General features: G+C 40.3%; 1 protein-coding gene across 3 annotated transcripts in view; it reads right to left on the bottom strand.

Moving 5' to 3' along the window:
- ppfia3 (PTPRF interacting protein alpha 3) overlaps positions 1-18,218 on the bottom strand; it is a 403,490-nt gene that overhangs the window by 308,339 nt on the left and 76,933 nt on the right. For all 3 annotated transcript variants that reach the window (XM_039776518.1, XM_039776521.1, XM_039776519.1), the window contains exon 3: positions 17,917-18,018. In XM_039776518.1, coding sequence (XP_039632452.1) covers positions 17,917-18,018 — 102 coding nt within the window. The remainder of the gene's footprint in view (positions 1-17,916; positions 18,019-18,218) is intronic.

Raw genomic sequence — 18,218 nt, 5'->3', positions numbered from 1 at the left:
TCATCGGGTAGAGGGGTCCGTTCATCTCATTGGTTGGTCTAGCTCTGACTCAGCTGTGGAATGGCCAATAGAAGGACACAGCTTGATTGCCGAGGTCTCCAGAACTCTGAGTCCTATTACTGTATGTGATATCATCTACTGTTGAATTTTGCTCTGTACTTGTAATATTTCTATTGTACTATTGTATTATATGGTATTGGGGATTACTTGTGTTCTGTTCTGTGTATTGTAATATATTTACCCCCTTTTTTGACTCATTGCACGTCCAACCTATCTGAAAAGGGGTCTCTCTTTTTTACTTTTTCTTAGTTTTTTTGGAAGTTTTCCCTTGTCAAGGCTGAGGGTCTGTCAAAAGACAGGGCCTGTTAAAGCCCATCGCAGCACTCTTTGTGTGATTTTGGACTATACAAAAATAAATAGTATTGTATTGTATTGTATTGTAAAGTGGCAGTGATTAACAGAGTGACAGTAAAATAGCAAATACAATATAAAGTATCACTTATTGATACATATCATTGATTAAACAGAGTTTGAAATCCAAATGGCTAGAGAGCAGAAGCTGCTCCTCAGTCTCTCAGCCTTAGTATTTTCCTGAGTACAACATTTCAAAAAAGGTACGACTTGGGTGAAGAGTAACATTTTCCCTAGTCCTGCACCAGCGTATGTAATACACCAGTGATACAATCAACACAATGTAGCACTCTGTACATAGTTTTGCACTCCTGGGAATAGCTGCTGCTGCAGGCAATGAAGCTCCTAGTAAACAGAGACTCTCTTCTGACAGTGAAGAATCTTTTTTCTATTTATGAGGAGATTTTGAATTCCTCAGCTGCCTGAAGTGATACAGTTATTTCCTTATGTCCACCTCAATAGCTGCAGAATCTTTCCACCAGGGACCCATAGATGCTAAGGTATATTAGTAGTTTTGCTGCCTCTTCCTGAAGTCCACAATCGTCTATTTGGTTTTGGAATCATTCAGTTCCACCTCTACTTTGCAGCAATTCTACTCTAGACAGGCAGAGTCTTCCTCATTGAAAATTAAACCTACCACCACCATCTCATCTGCCAATTTCAAGATGGTGTTGGAGCTGTGTGTGGCTGTACAGTCATTAGTGTAGAGAGAATACAGCATAGGGCTCAGGACACAACCTTGGGCTGATTCCATCATTAAGGATTTGGCTGATAATATCTGTTTATTTGGGCACCAAGTTGGGCTGGTTTGCCATGCTTGTGGCTAGATTTGCCCACCTGGGGAGAAAGATATAATGGTGAAAAAGAGAGGTACAGGAGTTGACAAAGGCAAAGAAAATGGCAAAGAAGACATGATACCAATCAGGGAGGGAGGAAGACAGAGAACTGTATACGCAAATAAGCAAGGAGGTAAAGAGGACAATGGCAAGAGCCAAGACATAAGCTTTGGAGGAGGTGTAAAAAAAACTATGACTAAAGAAAACAGAATGATTTTTAGAAGAACAAGGTTGGAAAGGATTTTAGTCAGATAAAGCAAGTGAAAGATGAGCAAGGTATGGTCTTGAATCAGCATGTTAGGATCAAAAGTAGATGGAAGAGTTACTTTGAAGCTATTGAATGAAGAAGCTTCAAGGGTAGTATTTGGGGATGAAGTCAAAATGAAGGGGTAGTACCAGGAATAAGGAGGGAGGAAGTAAAGGAGGCAATAAAAAGAATGAAAAATGGAAAGGCACCATGACCAGATAAAATGTCAACAGAAGTATGGAATAGTATAGGAGAAGAGGGAGTACAGGAGCAGTGGGATCTAATGCAGAAGATTTACTGTAGGAACTGGAGAGAATACCAGAGGAGTGGAGGAACAGAGTGATTGCACATATTGATAAACAGTGATATTCTGGATTGTGAAAACTATAGAGGGATAAAGCTGATGTCGCACACCATGAAAATCTGGGAAATGGGGTATAGAAAGAAGGCCCCATAGAGGAGGAGCAGTTTGGACTTATGCCAGGGAGAGGAACAACTGATACAATCTTTGCATTCAGACAGCTCATTGAGAAACATTGAGAAAAAACAGAAAGGATGGCATATGATGTTTATTGACTTAGAGAAAGCTTATGATACAGTAGATTGCCACATCAAGAGGTACATGAGAGACAAAGGAGCATCAGAGAGGTATGTGAGGATTGTCCAGGATATGTATGAGGTAATGAGGACTCTGGTTAAAAGAAATGTTAGAGTAGCAGAAAAGATACCATTTAGGGTAGGTCTCCACCAGAGTTTTTCTTTATGTCCTTACTTCTTTGATCTGGTTATGGATGTGTTGAGATGTGGGATAAAAGACCAATCCCCCTGGTTTATGCTTTTTGCTGATGACATTGTATTGTATAGCAAAAGAAAAGAGTGGAGAGGAACTTTGAAGAATAAAGGCGGGCTTTGGAAGATAGAAAATTAAACAAATAATAAGAAGACAGAATATCTATGGTTTAATGATGACCATGATTCAGAGGTTAGCATGCAGGGAGAGCTATTGAAAAGAGTGGATACATTTAAATATCTAGGAGCAGTGGTAGACCAAGGTGGAAAACTAGATTCAGAGATAACCTGTAGAGTGGATGGAACAATTGGAAGAATGTAACAGGAGTATTGTTTGATTTAAAGGTTAAAGGAAAGGTTTTTAAGACAGTGGTAAGACCAGCAATGATGTATGGAGTTGAGACGTGGGCAGTAAAGGAAGTGCAGTAGAAGGACATAGATGGGGTAGAAATGAGAATGTTGAGATGGATGTGTGGAGTTACAGAAAAGTACGTACTGTAATAAGAAATAAGACAATTAGAGGTACAGCAAAACTGGGAAAGATATCTAAGAAAGTTCAGGAAAGAAGGTTGAAGTGGTATGGACATGTGGGCAAAAGAGTGATGAGAATGGAAGTACAGGGGAATAGAATGTGAGGGAGGACAAAGCAGAGGTAGTCATATATTGGACCTGATCTACACATCTGGCTTATCTCTCTGCAATACTTATAGCAGTGATTTGGGATTCTCTGATCATAAAGTAGTATTTTTCACCATCTCATTAATACCTGTAAAAGTCAAATTTCTTTCAGAAACCTTTAAAATATCTGTCCCTCTATCCTTACTGAATCAATTTCTGATCTTTTTCTGTCTTCCACTATTCCATCAACACTAGATAGTCTTGTTGACTAGTATAAATCAACCCTTCATTCAGCACTAGATAAAACAGCTCCTTTAAAATATAAGGAAGTTTCCTTTAAGCGTTTAGCTCCGTGATATAATTCAGTATTATATCTGGCCGATAGTTTGAGAGAATGCCACATAAGACTGGCCTCACTGTGCAAATCCAGGCTTTCTGTGACCATCAAAGGACTTACAGGGATGCGCTTAATGCAGACAAGAATATGCATTATGGAAGAATAATAGAAAGTAGCCATGATAACCCAAGGGCTTTGTTTTCTGCAGTTAAACTACTTCAACCTGCATCTAGCCCAATTACCTCCTCTACTGAAGCCTTAGAAAAAGTCCTCTACTTTTTTCATAATAAAATTAAAGGTCTAAATAATTAAACATATATGCATCATCAATTTATATCTTTCCCTGTCTTCCCATTCTATCCATTTGCTTTACAAAATTTTTACCGGTCACTTCTGAATTTGTTAATGAACTGCTTTGCAAGAAGAGAACTACCTGTGTGCTGGACTCCATCCCCATTACATTTTTTAAAACCTGCATCCATGCGATCCCCTTTTTGTTACAATAATACATATGTTGACCTTGGCTTGTCCCAGCCACTTTTAAAAATCATTTCTGAAACACAAATGTTAAGAAAGTCTGGTCTTGATGAAGACAGTCCAAACAATTTTTAACCTATCTCTCACATACCTTTTCTATCAAAAGTTCTTGAGTGTGTTGTAGCCTCCCAACTCACCAATTACTTAACTTCTGATAATTTCATGTACACCTTTCCGTCTGGTTTCAGAGCACAGCATTGCTGTGAAACTGTCCTGCTTCAAGTACCCAATGATTTGCTCATGGCAAAAGAATCTGGACAAGCCAGCATATTAATTCTCATAGACCTCTGTGCAACTTTTGACACTGTCAGATATGACATTTTGCTGTCCAGAATAGAAAACATTCCGAGTGTCTCTGGCACTGCCCTCCAGTGAATTAAGTCCTATTTGACTGATAGGTAAGAGTTGGTTAATTTTGGCAACAGCAGGTCCAGCTCAGAGCCAGTCACACAAGGAGTTCCTCAGGATTTATCTATGGCCCTCTGCTCTTCTGTATCTATATCCTTCCCCTTGGTCATATTATTTGTAGCTTTTGACTGTGTTATTATTTTTATTCATAAAATATTCAACTCTATTTCAATATTAAAACAGAAACTTCAGAGCTTTCTGTGCTCACAACTTGCCTCAGTGAAATTTAAACCCGGATAAAGCATAACTCCTGCAAATTGGTACTAAAGCACAACCTAAGAAAATTAGTTCATTTTCAGTTACTCTTGCTGCTCTGGCTCCATCTCTTCAGCCCCCATCGCCAACTCATCCCAGTGCTGCCACCATTTGTGACAGTGCAGGTCAGCTTCACTCTCCCGCTTCCATTTTCGGAGCCCCTTGAACTCAACACTGTTGATAATGTAACCAGATGAGCATGTCAGATGAGGACAAAGCAAACAGAAAGCAAAGGATGGTGTAAAGGTCCTCAGTGCTTTTATTTAAACAAATCAAAACAATGTTCAAAACAGTGCCGTACTCTGAAACTGTCTAATGAATATATAATCCAATAAAATGAAGTGATATTGGAGGTTAAAACAATCAAAAAAATGATCCTTTTAAAACAAGGTTTAAAACGTGACAGGAAGCTGTCCCTAAAATCATGAGCCCTGATGCAGTATTCTGCACTAAACCCATAGCAGGTCCTTACAACCAAGGAGGCACCTAACAGGCAGTTCAGCCCACCTTTGTTGCTGCTCCTAGGCTCGGACCCCTGTTGCTGTCTCTGGCACCTGACAAGGCACCCCATCCAGCCTCCACCTCCTGCTGCCAGGCTTGCGTCCTTGTGGTCCATGGCACCACCCGCAGGATGCCTCTAAAGAGCCTCTCACTTCAATGCAGCCACACTGCCTCTCTCCAACAAGTCATTATAACCAAGCAATGTTTTCTCCACTCCATCTCCCAGATCAATCAGCTTGAGCGGCCATCAGCCCCTGAGCGCCATCTGCACACTCCAAGGGACTTCCTTCCAGCTATCCACCTTCTCAGCTTTCATCCGCTCACTTGCACTGGGCAAATGGATAGACTCTCTCTCTCTCTCTCTCTCTCTCTCCACTCGTGCTTCCCTTTTAAAGCTGGGACGTGGCTAAGCTGTGGCAATCAGCAGCTCCTGGCACCAATTTAGGTCACAGCCGATCCTACCTTCCACTCCTAGATCGAGCACAGGAACCTCTCTCACCACGACACCACACACAAATGCATGAGTGCTGTGATTATTTATTTAAAAGACACCAATCAGCCGCAGACCTCACTTTACCACAAATCTAAATTTATATAACTTCCAGTAAGCTAGATGTTACATAAAGTGCCACTGCACTAAAGCTAGCGGTTTACTGGAGTAACAATAACATTATGTGTAACATTTTTGATATTGAGTGTTTAACAATATAATAGCCAATCTTAGAAAGATAATGTAAATGTTAAATTTTCATAAGTGTCTGCTAAATTTCAATAGAATATGAGTTTCTCATATTAATTTAGATATGCTACAGTCTTTTACCCCTTGTAAGTTAACACAAAGCTATATCTTTATAACAAAATGTTAATTAAGCCCATTTTTGGAAATAGTCACACTTCTAGAAGAATGGACTGTTACAATAGTTTGCAAATAGGATATTGGCATACAGTTTTCTGAACATTCTACACATAATATGACTGGATGATCAGACTTTGAGAGGAATGATACTAGATAAATAAGCCTTAAACAGAACTTTCTTTAAACTATAACTTTAAAAAAAAGAAAGATATTTGGATTGTGGAATTATTTGAAAACACATCATATTATTGCCAGTACTGTCCTATGAAGCAAGATAAAAGCTGCAGAACTTTGGTAATGTTGAACAAATGCAGCTACAAACAGATTTAAACAATGTTACAGTACAAAGTTGGCACATGGCTGAGGATTATTTATTACTGCCATATTGACCTCAGGATCAACACATTGTTAACGACTGCTAACGTTAGTCAACATATTAAGTGCTCTAGGTGTTTTTACATTGAGAGCACATTTGTTATAAGAAATACTAATGCAGTGGATTCAGGAAGGGAAGCTGGGGAGTATTGGGGGTCCTAAAACAAGCTTCTGCTTAGCACAAAATCCTCAAAAGTTCCAGACTAGGGGAGCAAAAGCTTGAGATTATAGTAACATCCCTCAATTCCCACCAGTTGCTGTTAGTTATAAGACAAACTCCAATATTTCTTTTATTTTACCAGACTGCTTTGTTCTATACATACAGAAAATAAAGAAAAACTCAGCAGGCTGTGCAGGGAGTGAGCCATGAAACAGACGATGTTACAGTCTCTCATGTCACATTGAAATAGGAAGCCTACTCTAATGTCAACCAGCTTCCTTTACAAGGATTGTAAACCGGCAAGCAGGAAATGTTAGTGGTGGATGATGTGCTCTGGTTCATAGTCTGTTCCAGAGACAGACACACTTCCTTATTTTTTTTGTGTTTTTATCCTGTTTGGCCTTGACATCTCACTTCTGTTGTCAGGGTTAATGTTGCACTGTATCTCATCTGTCCATGATGAAAGGTTCAATAAAGTGCCAATAAAAGGGTAGGAATATTGTGATCCAATATTTAAAAGTGTACTACAGTAATTAGAGAATAAACCTGAGGCCACTGGAGCAAAAGCAAAAGTAATGAATAAAAAATAGAAAATTGCACAGTCTGTACGGAGAAAGCACAAAATCATCAGATCTCAGTTGTACCACTTATGACTGCTCTGCAACTGATGCTTATAACATTACGATTAAATCAATTGTAAAATATCTCATGCAAATAATAGAATGTAGATCTTGCATTTATTATAATGAGTTAAACCAAGATAACTGTGTAAAACAACTTCTCTTCTCTACTAAATAAAATCACAGTTTTTACCAAATTAGAAGTGAGGCGTGCGTAAAATTTGATCAGGACCAGGGAAGGGGATGAATGGAGGACAGGCGTTTAATACAGGTGCAGGACATTATGAATATAATATTTCTTTAGGATTTCTTTTGGATTGAGTAATGTACTGACAGTCTTTCAATTCTTTGTGATTATTTTACGAGTGGAAGTCAAGGAGATGGAGCTAATTGTCTATTGAAACATGCATTCTTACTTCATCCAAACAGTGCATGCAGAATTTCCGGCCAAACAGGATTACATGTGAAAGTGATAAATAAATGAGGCTGTCCGAATTTACGTACTATGGCTATGGCATTCTGCTAGTTTTGTTGCATGTATCTTGGACTTCCTGGAAATGTGGACGGTAATATGATTATTTTGGTTTTTTTTTTTTTTTGGTTTTTTTTTTACCGTGTCCTGTTCGGCTGTGAAGAAATCAGAATTGATGTCTGAATGCTGGCGACTAGCCTTACAGTTTTTCTCTCAGGTGGAGCGTTACAGCTTCTGCTGACGTCACACCTGATACCAAAACTTTATTAAAAATATTTTCAGATGTTTTTAAGATTTGAACCGGACACGGAGACAAAAGTGAAAGAAAAAGAAGAGAGAGAAGGAAGAGATGGAGGTAAAGTGGGGAGGGGGGTTTTTCGTATAGAATAAACAATAAATGAACTAGAATCCGCTTCTAGACCTGCAGAAAGGGGAAAAAAACCACAAGACAAAAACATTGCTGCATCAGCTACATGAAGATATATAAAAGTAAAAATGTTTGCTGACAATCAAAGAGTAATTATTACTAAGGCATTTAGGGCCAACCACAACCTTAGGTCATGTGCTGAAGATGTCCAAGTCATACTTATGAAATCACCATGTGAGCACCTGTGTGCGTAAGCACACTTGTATGTGTAAGGTTTCTCTATAGGAGCATCCAATAGTGAGTGTGAAGGGCCACAGACCTGCCCCCAAAAATGTGCGGAAGATGGAGGGAGTTCCAAGCCCAGAGATCCAGAGGTCACCCCAGAGCCGGAGACCCCAGGGAGGCCGTCACCAGAGAAGCCCCAACCCCCACTCGAGAGGCGCAGAGGATCACCCAGGGGGTCACAACCAGCAGCCGGCAGAGTCCCGGGAGATATCAACGGCAAGCCCTCAGGCCCACCCGCAGCCGCTCACCCCCGAGTCGGCCGGGCCCGGAACCCAGCAGCCCGGGACCCAAGGGCGACCCACCCTGCCGAGGACCCAACAGAGCCCAGGGAACCAGATCCCACCAGGCAGCCACCGGGAGCAACCAGACAGATGCTTAAGGCAGGGGGAGGGTAGGCAAAGATGTTGTAGTATTGCCAGATGTCCCAGGAGAGGGGAGGAGTCCAAAACCCCACCTGACATATACAGTCACACACAAACACAGTCATACACTCCCTCCCTCATGCTCTCACATACACATACAACCCAAGACTTACAAGGATGTACGCCAGACACCCATTCACACTCCCCATACACACCCTACCTAACTCTGATCCCGGTGCTGCCATACCTGAGGTACAATCATTCCTGGACGCCAGAGCTAGCCCCGTTCCGCAGGGGTAATAGTGAGCAGGCACCCCCGTCCAACGAGAGCAAAGCAACCCACCACTCCAGACCACAGGCAGACGGCCAGCTCCCACTCCTAGCCTCCAGCTAACTGAGAACAGAGGTGTAATAAGACCTCTAGTCTCCCTCCGCCTGCTCTAATGTAATGTTGGTATGTGTTGATAAGGTGCATTTTGTGGTTGGGGGGTTGCGGACAGTGCCGGCACCATGTGGCCTACCCCAGCTGATGCCAACACACAGCCCCACTTCCCCCCCAAAACTCTCCGTGACTAGGTGCAGTTTAAAAATATGATCATTTTGCCTACACGTATGTTGTTATTTTCAGCGTTTGCTTGCAGTGTGTCTGACAGTCCTTTGTATTGTTCCAAGTGCAAACCTTGTTGATCTAATCTGAGATAGCTGAGATGCACGCCCTCTGTTTTAACATACGCATCTACGATGTACTGTTGGAATAGTTCGCTGCTGGAGTGCAAAATACTAAATATATTCCTCATTGCTAATCTGTACGCATAAAATTGGCATTGAGTAAGCCTTCTTCGTTTGGCGGTTCTTTTATCGGGAACATGTTGTAAATCTTTGTGCCAGCCAATGTTTCCGTAAGGGAATAAAAGTGGTTAAACCATAGGATCACAATTCATATTGAGTGTGGAAATCTGTTTACAGGAGTTGCCTATGGGACAGATGCAAATGTCCCTTTCGGCAGGCGGTTCGCCATCTTCTCCAACGAAAATCACTGCAACATTGGTGTGACATGTCGGGGCATTGTATCGTCGTAAATTCTGCCTAGGGTTTTCCTCGAAAAGCATTCGTACAGATACTGTTGGATTGGCCTGAGTGATTTCATGCATGTGTTTGTATGATTTAGCGAAGGGTTTGATGGTTCTGAGCATGGAATCTAGCTGTAGAAGTACAGTTTCGCTGCATGTAGAGTTTGCTTTATTTTGTAAGCATACTGCAGATGCTTGCTGAGAAATGCCGTGTCGGCTGCATGTGGGCAGGACCGGTTTATGAATGTGGGAGGAGAGTTAGAGTTGGCAGGCAGGGCACTCTGTCATGTGTATCCCATGAAGCGGGAGGAGGGTTAGAGTTGGCGGGAGGGGCTCTGTGAGTTGGCGGGTGTGGCTCTCTGTCTTGTGTGTGCTCTCTGTCTTGAGTGCCCTTAGTGAATTATGTATGTAGATACTTGAAAGGGTTTGCTAATAGTGTCTTCACAGCAGCATTGGTAATTTTATGACGGCAGCATAAAATATAAAAATTACATAGTTTTCAGGTGTGAATTAAATGATGTTCATGGGATTCAATAACATTTTAAAAATATGCTCCTTGCAGAGGGATACTAAATTTAGCATTGTTAAGTCTGCATTCTGAAGTAATGCATTGCCTGTTAGTTCTGTTTTAGAAGGGTGGTCTATATATATAGCATAGTTTTACTGTCAGATAATGCAAAGAGTACGCAACACGTGTTTCAACCCTACGTTGCACCACGGCGTGTGGTTCGTTTATTTGACAGCATGTAGATTGGGGTTATTACATTCATGGCATTCGTAGTCTGAATCACAATCTGATTGTATGGGTGTATGTGGGATGACCAGTGTGTTATTAGAAAAGAGATCTCAGACTGGCCGCTCTGTATGTCAGTCAAGTGGCAAATACCATAGGGAAGGATATATGATAGACTAACATTTAAAAAAAATTTTTTTTGAATGCAACGCGATCTACCTAATCAGATACTGATACACTTGTTCTAAACAACGCCCATGCTTGCCATTGCTCTGAAACACCGTCATTTCAGCTTTTACTGATGCATCCAGTTTCTTGTCATCATTCTGTGATGGCAAGTTTCTTGACACAGATAATGCGGATGCAACAGACTGACATATTGCAATTTCAAGTTGCTGTTCAATGCTGTTGTCTGACAGATGTCAATGAAGTCTGCTCTGTCCCAGCATTCATGAGCTGCAGAGTGCAGACTCTTCCCAGTCCACTGTACTCAGTGTAAGTCAGAGCCGGGAGACTGACGACTGCTGCTGGTTGACTGAATTAATTTGTAACACACTACACCGTGGGCCAAAAAACCATGCCACTTAATTATTTTCAACTATAACTCTTATTTCTTGATCAAATTTTACACTTTTACATGCTATATATGTGAGCTTGGCCGTTCCCGGTTTCCCGGGAATTACAGCAGTTTCATTCCCGGGAATGCGGGCATGAACATGTCCGGGGACCCTGGGCTCCCAATTACTGGATTCCCTAGTCCAGACATCACTTCATCTGTAAAAAAGCTGTTGAAATGCTTTGAGGCTATTAAATATTAGGTGGCCCAAAATTTCTTATAATTAAACAAAAATAAAACAGAGATCATTATTTTTGGTCCTACCACATCTGCAGTTGAAATCAGCACTCAGGCTCCTTGGCAGCAATGATTCATAATGATGTCAGAAACTTAGGTATCATCTTTGAGTCACTTTTTTTTGAAAAACAAATCTCCATGGTCTAGTTTTTATCAACTGAGGCAAATTTCTAAAATAGAATCCTTCTTTTCACAGAAGAACGTAGAAACAGTCATTTATGTTTTTATTACATCTCAGCTAGATTACTGTAAATTATGTATATGTGGGACTGCCAAAATCTGCTCTGTCGCTCCTTCAGCTGGTTCAAAACGCTGTAGCTAGATTCTTAATTGGGTTGAGAAAAAAAGGATCATATCTCCCCTGATTTTAGCCTCTCTCGACTGGCTACTAGATAAGGTGTTGTATTGATTTTAAAATCTTGTTTATTTTCAAAGCCTTGCATGGTCTTGGTCCAAAATACATCTGTGACCTCCTTCACCCCTATGTGGCACAGAGAGCACTGTGGTCATCTAGACAACTACTCCTTGTAATTCCAAGAACTCGGTTGAACTCTAGGGGAGACAGGGCTTTCTCAGTTATTGCTGCTAGGCTTTGGAATGACTTGCCTTATAACATCAGGTCTTCATTCTCTGCTGAGGTTTTTAAAAGTTGGTTTAAGACCTACTTGTTTTCTTCTGCCTTTCAATAAGCACAATGGGATTGTGGTGGATGTTGGATAATTGGTTGTTTTATTAATCTGTTTCTGCATAATTGTTTGCATTGTGTTTATTTTAATGCCTCTTTGTACAGAACTTTGACACAACCTCTGTTGTTTTAAATGTGCTTTAATAAATAAATAATAAAAATTTAATAATTTAACCTCTGCTTTTGTTCTCTCTCGAACCTTTTTCCTTTCTTCATCCCCCTCTTTGCCATGCAGGCTCCTTTTATATTGTCTTAATTGGGTGTAAGACGCAATTCCATGCGAGGCAATAATGAGGTACCTAACTGACACTTACATTCACACGTGTATAAGTTCTCAGCCATGTACCCCAACCAGCCCCAGAGTGAAGCACACTCGTACACCCGCACCCAATCCCAATACTGCACATTACCAGGATTGGATTATTAATTTAAAAAGTTGCTTTGCACCACGAACTACTCATCACAGGACTTCTGACAAATATTTGTTGTTTATATTTTTATATTTTAAGTGTTTATACAGTATTGAGGGGTGGCATGGTGGCGCAGTGGGTACCACTGCTGCCTTGCAGTTAGGAGACCCAGGTTCACTTCCCGGGTCCTCCCTGCGTGGAGTTTGCATGTTCTCCCCGTGTCTGCATGGGTTTCCTCTGGGTGCTCTGGTTTCCTGCCAAAGACATGCAGGTTAGGTGCATTGGCTATCCTAAATTGTCCCTAGTGTGTGCTTGGTGTGTGTGTGCGCCCTGCAGTGGGCTGGCACCCTGCCCAGGGTTTGTTTCCTACCTTGCACCCTGTGTTGGTTGGGATTGGCTCCAGCAGACCCCCATGACCCTGTAGTTAGGATATAGCTGGATGGATGTTTATATTGATAATTTAGCTATTTATTGTTTCAAGTCAGAGCCATTGTTTTCACAGGAATGGACCAGGAATTACTTGGTTTATAAGACAGAAGTTCATTATTCTGCACTAGCTACCATATTTGGGGATTGCTAAAAAGTTTGTGGATTTTACATCATGCTACTATTTCAGCTTCAAAAATGGCAAAAACGTTCTAGTAAAATATAATCATACTGTACAATGCCATTACTCATTCAATGGAAGTGTTTGAGTCGTTAGTTATGAAATGAAATAGTAAACCACAGTTCTATTTTCATTGTGTAAGAAGTTGTGTAATGCATTTATGGTTAAATAAAGTGGAGAAAAATGTATAAAAGATATTTTATTGTCATCTTTTGTAGTGTTAATTGCATGAGCTATTGCTCAGTTTGGTCCCAAGTGTATTTTTTATTCTTGAATCATGCAAGTAATTTTTTCTCAAAAGGTTAGCAATCTTGATGCTTACCTTTCCAAAACATCATGATGTATTAAAACATTTCTCACTTGTTAAAAATGCTTCTTCAAGATGTAGTATTACTTAAAGCTAAGGTTTTAAAAGAGATCTTTGCAAAATAAGATATGTAAGAGACCTTTTCTAAAACCAAGTCAAAATATCTGTTGCCTGTTTTGTTTCTTATTACTTAAAGCTAAGGTTTTAAAAGAGATCTTTGCAAAATAAGATATTTAAGAGACCTTTTCTAAAACCAAATCAAAATATCTGTTGCCTGTTTTGTTTCTTAAGTAAACATATATTTTATTAAGAATAATTACATATTACAAGACAAACACACTCAATAAAATTTGCTTTTTTTGCAGTGTGATATATTTCATGATGTACATATTGAATAATTATATGTTGATTTGTAAAGATGATATATTAATTTGTTCTAAAGATTTGTCTTTTTATATTGAGCATGTAAAAGAAGTATTACAAAGATTATAAAAACAGTTCATTATTTGTAAAATTACAAAAATGTGAATTTTATAAAGAAATGTCTTATTTCTAGGTTATGACATATCAAGAAAAGGTTTGACCACGGGACATTCTAAAGCGTAAGTCCGTCTAAACTGGAAGCCTGCAGAAAGTATAAAACAAGCTCAGAGGTTTGTAGGCTTGGCAATTATTATTGTCAGTTTATTAGAAACTTCAGTTCAGAAATCTCTCCTGTCACTTTCTCGCTAGGAACAATAAGTAATCATTTGTGTGATCACAAAGCTTTTGAACTTGTGAAAATTTCATTTAGCCTCTTTTTTAACATCCCACTACTGAATTATAATTTATCACAGAAGTCGACACAATTAGCCTTGGTTAAAATTCTGTCCCAAACATGTCTAGATACCAGACTTATTCAGCCTTGTGACTTCTATTCCAAAAGTAAACATCATGGATCAGAGTTATGTCATGGCAACATTTAGCTTTTAGCTATTTAATTAGCATTGGAAGTTTAGCAGCATTGGTTAGAAAACCCTTTTTTCATTTATTTTTCTTACTAATCACAAAAATCTTACTTATTCTTTTTTTTTTTCTTTTTTTTTTTAACTTCACCATCTGTTATTACCGGGGAGATGAAGAACAGATGAAGAAGATTATACTCTCTCTAGGGTGTTTAAACCTGATGAAGTAATTTCTACTGAATCAATTCTCCCTGTGGAGAAATGTTTAGAGGCTACAATAATAGTATCTATTGATGATCTTTTAAAAAGAATTAAATACATACAGAAAAATGCCATTACTTCAGATAGAGATAGGGCAATATTATGTGCTACTTGATTTAAGTGAAGAAGCTTATGAATGTGTTTATGGGTCTTTAATATTTGGTAATCCTGGGGTTTCTCAGATGTAAATTTTAAAAATAATATATCTTGGTGATCCCCCAAAGTCCAGGCCACACAGTCCTTTTCTGGCAGCCTCCTGTCCTCTCGCCAGCTTCGTCTTCCTTCCTCCCGACTCTCGCCCAGACTGCTGGGAGGCGACCACTTTTATGGGAACCCGGATGGGCCCCAGCTGCTCACCGGCACTCCTCCGCAGACACGCCCTTGTGTGGCAGAAGTGCCAGCTGCGCACCCGGAAGCCGTCTGGGTGTCCCCTGTCGTCTTCCCCCCAGCACTTCCTGGTGTAGCAGAAGTGCTGGGCTCCAGGGCTGTTCAGACAGCGGGGCGCCGCCTGGCAGTGGCCACGGGCCCCTACAGGGCTGGGCTTCCATGTCCCCTACCCGAGGCCACCAACGTAACCAGGGCGGGCACCCCCTCGTGGTCTGTTGGAGGTACAGGCCCTTCTCCGGTCCTCCTGGGCGTCCCAGCCAGGTTCCTGCTTTGGCCAGGTGTGGCAGATGATGGTCTGGAAGTGGGGCGCCGCCTGGCGGTGGCCATGGGCCCCTACAGGGCTGGGCTTCCATACCCCCTACCCGAGGCCACCAGCGTAACCAGGATGGACGCCCCCTCGCGGTGTGGAGGAGGTACAAGCCCTCCTCTGGTCCTCCTGGGCCACAACAGTTATCTTGGTAATAGTTGATCGCTTTAAAAAGTATGCTGATTTCACTTTATTTTTATCTGGTATGAGTTACTGTGCCTGGCAGCATTCTCAAGAAACGTCTTGTTACATTTGGCACTGAAAATGTCAACTCTTGAATATCAATAATTTGCAACATCATTCATTGAATCTTCCTTCTGATAATCCTTCAATATCTGTCTTGGCCGAGTACCTTGTTAGGATCAAATTTCAAGAAGCAGCTGGTTCAGGGGCACCTAATGAAGGCAGGGCTCCCAGCTAAACATTCTGCTGATCATAGGTGATAGACAGCTCCTACAGTCAAAATCAGGTAGGGGGTGTAGCTTGAAGCGTGAGACATCCATCTGAAAAGATTGAAATCCTGTCTGTGATTCTCATCAATCTGGTACCTGGTTGGTTAAAAGATTACCTGGTTCATTAGAAGGGATACAGTCCTGAGGACTTCATGTTTATTGCCCTGTTTTTATGCCGATTTTTCTTTTAAGGCACATTTGGAGATTGTACATTTTTGGGGGAGTGAGTTTTCTTATGTTATGATTTGGTTTTCATTTAAAATTTTTACTGGTTTACTATTCCCCTGTTTTGGTATGTCATTAATGCTTCAATGGTTTTGACATGTGCTGAATCTGATTTAGCCCCTTAAAAATGTATTTGAAACTAGGCATGTTACCTGTCAAAGATAGGTAATAGAAAATAATGTAAAAATATTTGGTATCACCAACCCCAAGTATACCTTCAATGCATTGTCTGAATCTCTCAGACTCTGTCATTTCAAGGCACCTTGTTCACCTTCTGTTCACTTTTATACTTCCCATCTTTGAAGATAAATCTCAGCGTGTCTCCTGCACCTTTACTCCTACTTGTGAGTTTCACACTCACACTTCTTCTTTCGATCATGTCACCAAAGACAAACTGACCAATCAGATTGCTCTGAGGATCTGTGTTGTCACACACGTGCGCATGGGAGGCATGCCGGGAGCTGGCAGAGTGCACTGACTCTTTTTCTCTCTTTCCTGTAGACCACTCCCAGGAGAGTCCATCTGGCTCTCTTGATGTCACTTCCGGGAGCGAGCCAATCAAAGGAGACCTTACCGGCTCTGGCCCCTGTGATGTCATGTCTGGGCTCGAACCAATGGCTAAAGAACATAAGCCTGATCCTTATGACCTCACTTCCTGTCTTCCCCTTTAAAAGCCTGTCCCTTTTTTCCTAAATCCTCTGTCTTGTTTTGGACTCATTTGTATGCACATCAGTGCTGTTTATTTTGATAAAAAACAACTTTGCAGCCAGGATACCATAATATACGGGTTGCTGCCCCAAATCTTTATCAGAGTATGTCTCATTATTGCGACAGTGTATACACACAGACCATAGCATTTTATTATATAGTAGATCTGTTTAAAAACTTTATTTCATTGTATTATCCATCCATTTTCCAACCCGCTGAATCCAAACACAGGGGTCTGCTGGAGCTAATCCCAGCCAACACAGGAACCAATCCCAGGCAGGGTGCCAACCCACCACAGGACACACACAAACACCAATTTAGAATTGCCAATTCACCTAACCTGCATGTCTTTGGACTGTGGGAGGAAACCCATGCAGACAACATGCAAACTCCACGCAGGAAGGACCCGGGAAACGAACCCAGGCCTACCACTGCGCCACCCTTCAATGTTTTATCTCAACTTAATTTTTTTTCTTGTGGGTGCCATCGTTTTGGACTGTATTTGTATGGTTGCTAGCTAAATTGTTATGCAGGACGACCCAAGGTCATGACCCATTATGTCACTGAATAGTGGGTATAAAAGTCAAAGATCATGCACTTCCTGATTATATGGCATTGGATAAAATAATTTACATGTGGTATGCTTTTCTTTATGCTTGTTTTGACTTCTTACTTTAGTTTTCTTGACTATACTTTTTGTTTCCTTGGTTTTTGTAAAATATAGTACAAATGTTCACTAAGTTTGGAGTTATGTATCTTCTTCTGATTTCTATTTAAATATATTTTTGAACATCCTTTCATGTCTTTCATTAATATAATGGTGTTATTATAATATTTTCTTAGGCCCCTGCAGAAATATATATATTTATCACTGTACTGTAATTGTCTAAAGACTACTCAGTTTTTGTGTTTAATGTTTCAAAACTGAATTCATTTTACTATAAATAAATTGCTTTTTAAGATTGTTCACTAAATTATATATCTGTCTTGATTTTTAATAATTACAGTTATTTTTGAATGCTCTACAGACAGACTAGATTTGTGGGATGCTAAATGTTTGTATTCAACATCCTCACACAAAATGTACAAAAATAGCAACTGATAAGTGAACAAGGAAAGACCATCAGAAAGAAGCACTATCAGAAAGCTGCTTGGCTGGCTCAGCATATGTCTCAACTTATAAGCAAGAACAAAGAATTAAACTATAACAACAAAAGATAAAACATTGCACAGGGATTTATACATAATCTCTTAATAAACATGCCTCTGTGAACAAAGAAATATATACTAATTATTGCTTTCAATGCATTCAATGCCTTTCTTCTGTATATACAAACACGGTAATTAAACACCACTCTGAAAAAGTGACGTTGCCTAATTTATATCTATACATTAGAACAGTTGTGAAAAGAAGAGGGCATTCAACCCAATTGAAGTATACTAACTAAACTGTATTCCAGAAAATAATGGAACATGGGATTCATTGATCTCAGCTCTTTGACCACATATAGTACATTCTAGACTGACATACCCGTGTATTATTTCGCTCTGCCTTCAGCTCAGCAATCTCTTCTTCTCTTTCCAACAACTGCTCTCTGCAGAGGTTCAGCTCCTTGGTGAGCACAGCAAATTCCTGTAGACAAAAGAAGACAAAGCATTTAATATATGGTCAACATCATGCACATATTCCACATGACATAATGGGCATGGTGGGTTTGTCTGTACTAAGTAAACATATCCTACTAAAACCTTGCAAGTAGCTTACTTGATTATATCATATTAAGATTTATATTCAAAACCTTACTGTACTGAAAGTAAGCAGTTCGTGCTTAC

This window comes from Polypterus senegalus, chromosome 13 (assembly GCF_016835505.1).
Source record: "Polypterus senegalus isolate Bchr_013 chromosome 13, ASM1683550v1, whole genome shotgun sequence".
Classification (NCBI taxonomy): Eukaryota; Metazoa; Chordata; class Cladistia; order Polypteriformes; family Polypteridae; genus Polypterus; species Polypterus senegalus.
Note: the sequence above shows the minus strand (reverse complement) of the source record. Positions and strands in the feature narration are given on the sequence as shown.